Here is a 10,323-nt window from a genome sequence, read left to right as displayed (position 1 = left end):
AGAATATCTCGCCCTCTTTTGTACAAAAACTTTGGTTCTTATCATGAAGTTTGTATGAAACAACAATTTCATAGTTCTTTTTATATATTTTATTGACTTTATACTAACTATTGATGTTGAAAAAATACACGAAACTCACAAGAAGGAGGTTTTTATAAGAATATCATTGTGGACTTTTATGTAAATTCTTAATTTGTTGAGTTAGAAATGAGGTGCCAATAAAAGTGCAAAAAAGAGGTTCAAATAAAAAACCTAGTGAAATCACAATGGAGTTTTGCTTCGATTTTAGAGGTGGATTTGGGCGTTGGATTTTAGAGGTGGATTTGGGCGTTGGACGGTGGTGGAGATTGAGGATGGAAGACTTGATCTGGAAAAGAATGAAGAATTAAAGAAATATTGGGAACGTAAACAGAAGTGAAATCATAAATTATACATATTCATATGTTTGTTAGTTACAAAAGTAAATTATTGATTCAGATTTTAAACGTTTATCGGTTTATATCAATTTTAATTGTAGAGTAAGGAAATCTTGCGGTGCAATCTCTGCGTATTTGACTGAAATTTTGGGTCGGAATGTGTTCCACCAAGTTGTCGGGTTGCTTTTATGCTTTTCGTCCCGCCACCGCAAACTTTAAACCCACTCACGCATTTCCCTTGTTCGTTAACCTCATCTTTTATTCATACAATGACGCTTATACCCCTCAACAAACAAGATATATATTTTCGTTTTAGATTATATTTACTACTTTTATTTTTAAATAAATATAAAATATTTGTTAATGACTTGTATTATGTCCCAGTCGATTATTTTAATATTGTTGTCTATTCCTTTGGTCATCGGTCAACTTCCACACTTTTCAAACTCAAACCGCATTGTCGTCTTCTACTACCTGAATCAACTATTTATACTTCATACTACAAAACCCTCCTACTCATTGCTCCTTCAACACGTAATCGGTCACCGGAAAGCACCACAATCGACATGTCCATCGCCGCCGCAACTCCATCACGCGCCGCCGGGATTTCTTCTCTGCATACTGATATACTAGAATCCCACATCCTGACTCGGCTTGATGGACAAACGTTAGCCTCCGCCGGCTGCGCCTCCGCCACGATACACTCCCTGTCTGGAAAAAACCATCATCTCTGGTCCGACGTCTGCCACTCTACATGGCCGTCAACCTCCGGCGAGTTCGTGAACGGAATCATTTCTACTTTCTCCGACGACACCAATGGACCTCGAGAGTTTTTCTCTCAGTCGTTCCCTTTACCTTCGCCCGACCCTACAAACGTTGACCGTGACCGTCCGTCGTCGTCGTCAATGTCATCGCCGCCATCTGCTTTGATCTCAGCTGTCGATGTTTACCACCGGAATAAACTAATCTTCACGAAAACCGAAGAAACCGAAACCGTTACCGGTTGGTTCCGGTGCTCTCCGTTCAGAATCGACCTGCTAGACCCGAAAGACATGGTTCCGACCCAAATTCCACACCCGGAGGGGAAAGATACATGCACGGCTCTGATCGACGACATGACACTAAGCTGGATACTCATCGACCCGATTAACAAACGGGCCGTGAATCTCTCCTCCCACAAGCCGGTCTCCGTTCAACGCCACTGGTTATCCCGCGAAGTTCAAGTCCGTTTCGTATCCATCCTCCGGGGCCGGAGGAGGGGCGGGGGCGGCGACGCTGGGGTGGTGGTGCAGTGTGGGATAGTGGTGAACTGCGGGCGGTCGGAGGACGGGGAGATGCAGGTGCGGGAAGTGACAATGGAGGTGGAGGATATGGATGGAAAACATTTGAATGGGAGGGATAGTTTGGTAATTTTCCAAAGGGCAATGGAGGCTAAAAGGGGAAATGGGGTAAAAAGAGAGGAGGAAGCAAGGAGGAGATATAGGAGGTATGAAGAAATGAAGAGAGAGAGAAGAGAGAGGAAGTTGAGGATAGAAGGGACATTAGACACTTTGTCTGTGGCTTTTGGGTTATCCATTTTTGCTGCTTTATTTTTTATTTTCTGTTAATATATAAATTTAAAGAGTGAAAATAAATAGTTTTATTTACATATAAGATGAAATAATCTATACTATATTATAAAACATATTAAATTTTTAAAAAATTATTTTTTATGTATAAAATATTATTTATTGATGCATATATTACTTAAAATTCAAGATTACAAGTGATTTTGCATAAGTATAACTTATTAAAACTTCATTTTTAAATTCGTGTAACTAACTGTAGATAAACATAATCAAATACAGGATAAACATCTATTGAAGCTTTATTTTTCAATTTCATAACACTCAAGGTTCCTAAAGTTAACTTTTCAAATGTATAATCAGGAACATCAGTTTTTTTATGGACAATTAGGGACTACAAACTAGATTTTAGGTAAACTATAAGGACCAAAAGTGTAATTTAATTGGGTTGATCTCTTCTTTGATGTGAAATTTAATTGTAATGAATAGTTATCGACTTTTGAGGCATGGTTAGAAGAATGACATCCTTTATGAGACAAACAATCCGATGACGGACCTATATTGGTTGTGGTGCATACGGTGGCACGTGTCCCGGTATCATTCTTCCATCAAGGACTAAAAAAATTTAGATTCAAGAAAAATGCAACCGTATTAATATGTTGTGTGTCATCATATGTATTTTAAAACTACAATAAGAACAATTTTTATTTACAAGACTTTTATTTCACCCCAGACTGAAGTTCGAATTGTGTTAATGTCATTTTCTTAGTCAAATTGTGCTATCGATTGAAAAAACAATTCCGCATATTTGTTTCTTATAGCCAAACGGTGCCACCGTTTGAAATTATTTCTCTATAGTTTTTTCTCATACTCAAATGGTACCATCGTTTGAAAAAATTTATGGATCCATCCCTGAAATAATCACAAAAATAAAGTAAAATTGATTCGCTGTTTTGTGTTCTAAATTTTCTTATTAAAAATATTTTATATATCCAATCATAAATTAAAAAATCTAAATCAAAGTACATATTAAATAAATTTTTTATATTTATTTAAAAAAAATAATGAATTATAGACAATATTATTTTGTGATAAAAAATCTTAAATTAAAAAAAAAAAAAAACAAATGAAATCAAGAGAATGTACGGTGCCCGCGTATCTTGTGCACTTGTGCATGGCCACATGTGATTGTTAATATATAGCAAATTGCAAAGGTCAACACACATTCACCCTTGAATTGTCCATTTTCAACACATGTTAAGAATACTAGAAGTATACTCGTATAATGTAGCGAGACAAATTTCGATTTTAATATTTAATTTTTATACTTTGTCTTTATTGATATAATATGATTTTATGTGGTTTTGAGCAAACGATAATGTTTTTATTTTTGAATAAAATATAAATTTAAAAATACTATAAAATTTTGAAAACATATATATTGATATCAGTATCAAATTAACCTTTTTAAAAGTTCTTGTGTTTTTTGTGTAATTTCCTTGATTCAATTTTTTTAATTATAATTTAATTTAGATTTAGGAATAAAGAAATTTAATTTAGGTTTAATAATATATTTTTTATAAAGATAATAACTAAAGTATTATGTTAGAACTCAATGATTATCTTAATTATATTTTAGATTTTTTATATTTAAAATAAGATGTTTATCTAATATTTGATTATGTTTATCTGTAGTTAGTTACACGAATTCAAATATGGAGCTTTAATAAGTTGTATTTATATACAATTTACTTGTAATCTTAAATTTTAAGTAATAAGTATCAATAAATAATACTTCATACATAAAAAATGGTTTTTAAGAGTTTTTATCAAATGTTTTATAATATAGTATAGATATAAGTTAATCAATAATAAAACTAATAACAAAATAAAAAAAAAACATAACATTTTTAACATATACAATTGATTAAAGAAATTTTTATTATTTAAATAATTAAGAAAAAATTACTGATAGACCTTACGATAATAATAAGTAATTATATGAATAATTATAAAGTTAACGTTTGTTGTTTAAAATTACAGAATGTAGCAATATGTATTTCATACATAAATAATGATTTTTAAGAGTTTTTGTCAAATGTTTCATAATACTAGAAAGGTATTCACGCAATGCAGCGAGATAAATCTCGATTTTAATGTTTAGTTTTTATTCTTTGTCTCTATCGATATAATAAGTTTTATAGGGTTTTGAGAAAAAGATAATGTTTTTATTTTTGAATAAGATATAAATTTGAAGATAGCATAAAAATTTGGAAAAAATAAATCAATAATAGTATCAAATTAACTATTTAATAATTCTCGTTTTTTGGTGTAACTTCTTTAATTCATTTTTTTTATTATAAAATTTAATTTAGATTTATTAACAAAGTAATTTATTTTTGGTTTAACAATATAATTTTTTTATAAAGATAATAATTTAGAACTTAATGATTATCTTAATTATATTTTAGATTTTTTATATTTAAAGTGGATGTTTATCTGCAGTTAGTTACACGAATTTAAAAATTGAGTTTTAATAAGTTATACTTACGCAGAGTTACTTGTAATCTTGAATTTCAAGTAATATGCATCAATAAACGATACTTCCATGCATAAAAAATTGTTTTTAAAAGTTTTTTATCAAATACTTTATAATATAGTATAGATATGAGAATTTTATTTGGTAAAAAGTTTCGTAAGGGTAAAAGAAGTTGGTTTTATGTCCTTTTAATATTATCTGGTTGAAAACGATTAAATATTATTTATATATATATTTTTTTAAATAAACATTAAAAGTAATGAGAAAGGAAAGTATGGTTTAGTGGAAAAGAGGTCTAAATTGGATTGGAAAATGGAAGTGGTTCAAATGTCCAGAGAATATCAACCACTGAATTATTTATAAAATAAAATTTTAGTTTTTCCTATAAAATACGTAATCAATTTCCAAGGGTGTTAAAGTAATTTTACAAGAATTGGATGTCTTTATGGTAAAATTAGAATGAATGAAAATAACTCAAATATCGAATAGTGTTTGTAGTGTAACAAATAAAACTGCACCACCCTCAATATCACTTTTTTTTTTATTTAATAAAAAATAAAAATAATAACACAAGTATGCTTTTATAAAATTGGTTTGAACCATTTTTCTTTAATTTCAGTTTTATTATATTTATGGAAAAAAATTACAATAAAAGACTTGAACTAATCAATGATGATATTTTTATGATCAAATGAGAGATTTTAAAATATATTTTAATAAGATATTGTCAAAAAAAATCTCCAACAAATTTTTTATATGTTCAAAATTGATATTTAGGGGAAAAAATGGGGACTGGTTTGGGTCCGGCCTGGAAACCGAGACCGGTTTTAGGGACCGGGCTTTGTACATGGAGAATGGGTTGGGTATTTTTGGGTTGGATCAGGATCGTTTACCAATGGATCAGTCAGAAAATGAAAATCTCGAACTAAGATTGGTTCTTTGCCATCTCTATCTGGGATAGAGATGGCCAAAAACCGGTCATAATCGGTCCTCACCTTTCTCATAACCGGTCTTGGCGTTACCGGTCCCGGTCGAAAATGATAGGACCGGTCAAAGTACTTCATAACCGGTTATGGGCCGCCGGTCCCGGTCCCAACCGGTCCTTGCATTAAAAAAATAAGATTTTTTTTGATTTTTTAATGATATATATTTTTAATACATTATAAAATTTACAATTGGGTCAATCAAATACACATTTAAAATACGTTTTAATATAATTAAAATTACGTTTTCTTATAAAAATACATTATAAAAATATATTTATTTATAAAATTATTTGAATTTTCGGGCCGGACCGGTCCATAGTCGGTCCCATAACCGGTTCCGGTCCCACGAAATTACCAAAAACCTCAACCGGTCCCGGTTTTCGGTCCCCATAACCGGTCCTTACCGGTCCCGGGCCGGTCCTGATCCAGATCCTCCAACGGTCCCAGAGCCAGGCCGGACAGATTTGGCCATCTCTAATCTGGGATGATAGATGTTATATATTTACTATTTATTTATTTAGTGAAGTTTAAATACAAGTTTATATTGTTTAAATGATAAAAAAATAAAAAACTAAAGCACAATAAATTTCCTTAATTACTTTTACAAGTTTGGAAATAAGAATTTAATTTTTGACTTTATATTATTAATAGTACTAGAAATATACTCGTACAATGCAGTAAGATACATCTTCATTTTAATGTTTTGTTTTTTTTGTCTCGATCGATGTTATAGTACGGTTTTATGTAATTTTAAGAAAACGATAATGTTTTTATTCTTGAATAAAATATAAATATGAAAAAAGATTATTTGGTACCAAACTGACTATTTAAAATTTCTCCTTTTTGTGTATTTTTAAAAAAATTTTGTGGTTTAATAATATAATAGAACTCAATGATTATTCTAATTATATTTTAGATTTTTTATATTTAAAATGAGATGTTTATCTTCTATTTGATTATGTTTATCTGTAGTTAGTAACACGAATCCAAACATGAAGCTTTAATAAGTTGTACTTATGCACAATTTTACTTGTAATCTTGAATTTCAAGTAATATGCATCAATAAACAGTATTTCATGCATAAAAAACGGTTTTTAAGAGTTTTTGTCAAATGTTTTATAATATAGTATAGATAACTAAATAAATTATTGATATACATATAAGCTTTATTCACTCAAAAATGAATATACAAAATTTAGGAAAGGATATCAACGCTATATTTGGTAAACTAATGATCAATTACCTAAAAAAATTAGCTTTATCAGGTAAAAATTTGCTGATAGGTTGTATGTCAATATAAAATGATTTAAAAAACCAAACTAAAACTTTATTCAGAAGACATAAAAAGCATAATTGAAAATTTTGAAAAAAAATGAAAAATATCTTCTACACCTTGTAGAAACCCTACTTAAAATAGCTTTTCCAAAAGTTAGCGTGTCTAAAAAACGGGATTTTTTCAATAAGCTCATAAATAAGTTAGCTTATTGTCTTGCATGAAGGTTTACCGAGATGCCGAAATGTTCTAGATCAATCAAAAGAGTCGTAGAACCTTAGAAATGGTGAATAACGGATAACCATGGATCAAGACGAACCAAACATATTTTGAAACGATCCATATCATTCAAGGGTGTGTCTATAGACCTTTCCTTATAAATATCTTATAGAATAACGTAAATAAAACTATCTAGATACATGGTTACAGTTATATAAATAAAGACCGTCTCTCATATGTAAATCATCATATCACGGCTCTTGTAATAACCAATATTTTTAATTTTTAAGTTTTTTAATTAATAAAACACGTTCAAAAGCAAATAACCTCAAATGAATAATTTTATTATTTGTTTTTCTTTTTGTTAACCATCAGTGTTCGAGTCAGTTTGTATGCATAACAATTAATCCCAAAAATCCTAAAGAATAGCTACAAAATCTCAACTAACTTTATAAGACCTGAACTGATAAGCTCTGAAAAAGATCCCAAAATACCAGTAGTGTGAAAGGTGGAAGGCCAAATTTTTTGTGATTTAATCATAAATTTATTTACCAAGAAAAGAGAGAAATATAGAACAAGTTGCATGGTCAACTTCAACAAGATAGAAAGTCATAGTTTCACAAGAGGGTTGGTTAAACCTCAACTTTGATTTGGTCAAGAATTTGAACTTATTTGAGTAATAATCTTATAAAATAATAATATTTAGGTAAAAAGTTAATCTCGTACATAATTCACTTTCAAGGACAACAATGTAAGAGAACATTTTTTTGGCACTCAACGGGTGAGGTTAGCCGGGAGGGATCAAACCTATGACCTGTCTTGTATTTGGACAAAGTCATCTGCCCTTTTACCAACTCAGTTACATGCTGAGGCAAAAATAATAATTTTAGAGTGATTTTTTTTAAATATGTGTATTAACAGGGTCTTGGTTGTTGGCACGAGATAACGTAAGACTTTGATTGTCCGAGTTTTCAAATATTTTAATGATTAGATTATGAAGTACCCGTACTTTTGACTTTTTGACTAGTGGAAACATATTAATTATATCTCAAGTTGAAGAAAAGATACAACGAAATATAAGCACATCAAACCGAGTTGGAAGACGTATATAAGAATTTTGGTCGGTTGTTATATTTTGTTTTCTTTTGGATTTTCTTCGACGTATGAGACTTAAATCGAAACAACTTTTCTTGAAATACATTAAATAGTAATTACGACTGAAAAATTACGGTAACTTCTGTGAATTTGTAGCTAATTTAAAGTTCATCTGAAATACTCTCGGTACAATACGAGTACACTATCTTTAGTAGGGGTGCTCATGGATTGGGTTGAAGATATTTGAACAACTCAACCTAATGGTTGTGGTTTGAAAAATCTTAACCTCCCAACCCAACCCGTACGGGTTAGTTGGGTTGGTCGGGTTGATACTTTAGTACATTAAAATATTTTTCTAACCTAGAACATGTTATTTCTCTACTCATAGTTTCTTTTTCATCATCAATCATTTGATACAACTTATTCATACTTTTTACGTATATCACATTCAATTGATTTTCTCAATTACATATATATATGTTCACAGTTATTGAACATATATATATGTTCACAACGAATGAGTTATATAAAGATGTGAATATTATTGAAAATATGTGTATATGAAGAGTATACATGATAGTGTAATTGTCTAATGTACATATTAATAAAAATTCAATAGTCATATTAAATCCAATAAATAAAAAGATATCGGGTTCATTAGGTTGGGTTGGGTTCAAATAATAGTAACCCAATATCAACCCAGTACCTACGGTTTGACAATTTTACAACTCGATTAGACATCGGGTTGTTTTGGGTTGAATTATTTCGTGTTGAGTTGGGTTGGTCGGTGTTTTGAGCACCCCTAATCTTTAGTACTAGAACGAATATCAGTTAAAATAATATAACACGTTTATTCAAGTGAGGCTGTTAATCTTTACATATTTTGGTCATTGCGCTTTTAACTTTAGAATCATGTAAACTATGATCATAAATCCATTACAAGGTAAATGCATTAAAAAGAGACAAATTTTAATGTATGATGCTGCTACAGTTGGTGGCGAACTAGCTTTAGGGAAAAACGTATTAATAGCTTATATGCCATAGGAAAGTTACAATTTTGAAGATGGAGTACTCATTAGCAACCACTTCCACTTAGTATATGAAGATATTTATACTTCTTTTATGTAAATATGAAATTCAGATAAACCAATACCCCAAAAGGGTCACTAGTGAAATACCTAAAAACTCATTTACTCCAAAATTTAGACGAAAATGAAATTGTAATGCTCGGATCTTGGGTGGTTAGGAGTAGAGGTGGCCAAAAACCAGTCCCGAGACAGGCCGGGCCTAAATCGGTCCCGGTCCCAAATAGTAACAATCTAGACCGGTCCCGTCGTAAATTCTAAGGCCCGGTTAAGGGTACTTGTAACCGGTTATGGTAACCGGGCCCAAACCTGTACTATATTAAAAAAAACATTATATATATATATATATATATGTATATATATATAATTTCTTTTTGATAAATTTTTAAAAATATTTTAATGTTATTCTAATACACTTTAAAATTCTAATTAGGTCAATCAAATACATTTAAAAAATACGTTTTATTGTAGTTTTATAATTTGTTTTCAATCAAATACACTTAAAAATTACGTTTTTATTATAATTTTATATTTTTCAATCAAATACACTTAAAAAATATATTTTATTGTAAATTTGATTTTTAATAAATACACTTAAATGTATTTATTAAGGGGGTTGATATTGCCACCCCCTTGATGACTTTCTACCCCCTGTCAAATGTTCCCCTCTCACACACCATCTCCCTCACATATCACTCTCCTCACACTTTTTTTAATTTTAAAAATTTTAAATTTACATTTTATACCCCTATAATTAGTTAATTAATTTACTTTACGTTCTTTTCTTTTAAATTTTTTATTTTATAGTCTGATTAAATTAAAATACATAATCGTACATCAAATAAAATATGTTTAAAAAATACGTTTTAATTTTAACAAGTTACACCATTATAATCGTTACGTCAATACCTTCGAAATAAGTCCACTATTGAATATTTTTTGATTTAATTATTTTTAGTTTAACCCTTGAATATTTTTATTTTTCAATTTTAACCCTTTAATATTTTTAGTTTTCACCCTTCGACTTTTTAAATACTTTTCTATTATACCCCCTAGGTTTTTTATCTATACTATAATTACATATATTAATTAACTATATATTATTATTAATTAAGTATTAAGGATACATATTTTTTTAATAATTA

General features: G+C 29.8%; 1 protein-coding gene across 1 annotated transcript; it reads left to right on the top strand.

The window, feature by feature from the left end:
- The first annotated feature begins 968 nt into the window (after positions 1 to 968).
- Positions 969 to 2,023, top strand: LOC112522294 (probable F-box protein At2g36090). The gene has a single exon (XM_025131419.1). It carries the CDS (start codon positions 983 to 985, stop codon positions 2,021 to 2,023), a length of 1,041 nt encoding a protein of 346 aa, XP_024987187.1. The 5' UTR covers positions 969 to 982.
- Positions 2,024 to 10,323: the final 8,300 nt, after the last annotated feature.

Source organism: Cynara cardunculus (assembly GCF_001531365.2).
Source record: "Cynara cardunculus var. scolymus isolate 2C chromosome LG 11, CcrdV1, whole genome shotgun sequence".
NCBI lineage: Eukaryota > Viridiplantae > Streptophyta > Magnoliopsida > Asterales > Asteraceae > Cynara > Cynara cardunculus.
Note: the sequence above shows the minus strand (reverse complement) of the source record. Positions and strands in the feature narration are given on the sequence as shown.

Bases quoted from the DNA above. Each gene is read 5' to 3' on its own strand.
- LOC112522294 (XM_025131419.1), top strand. From the start codon at position 983: ATGTCCATCGCCGCCGCAACTCCATCACGCGCCGCCGGGATTTCTTCT.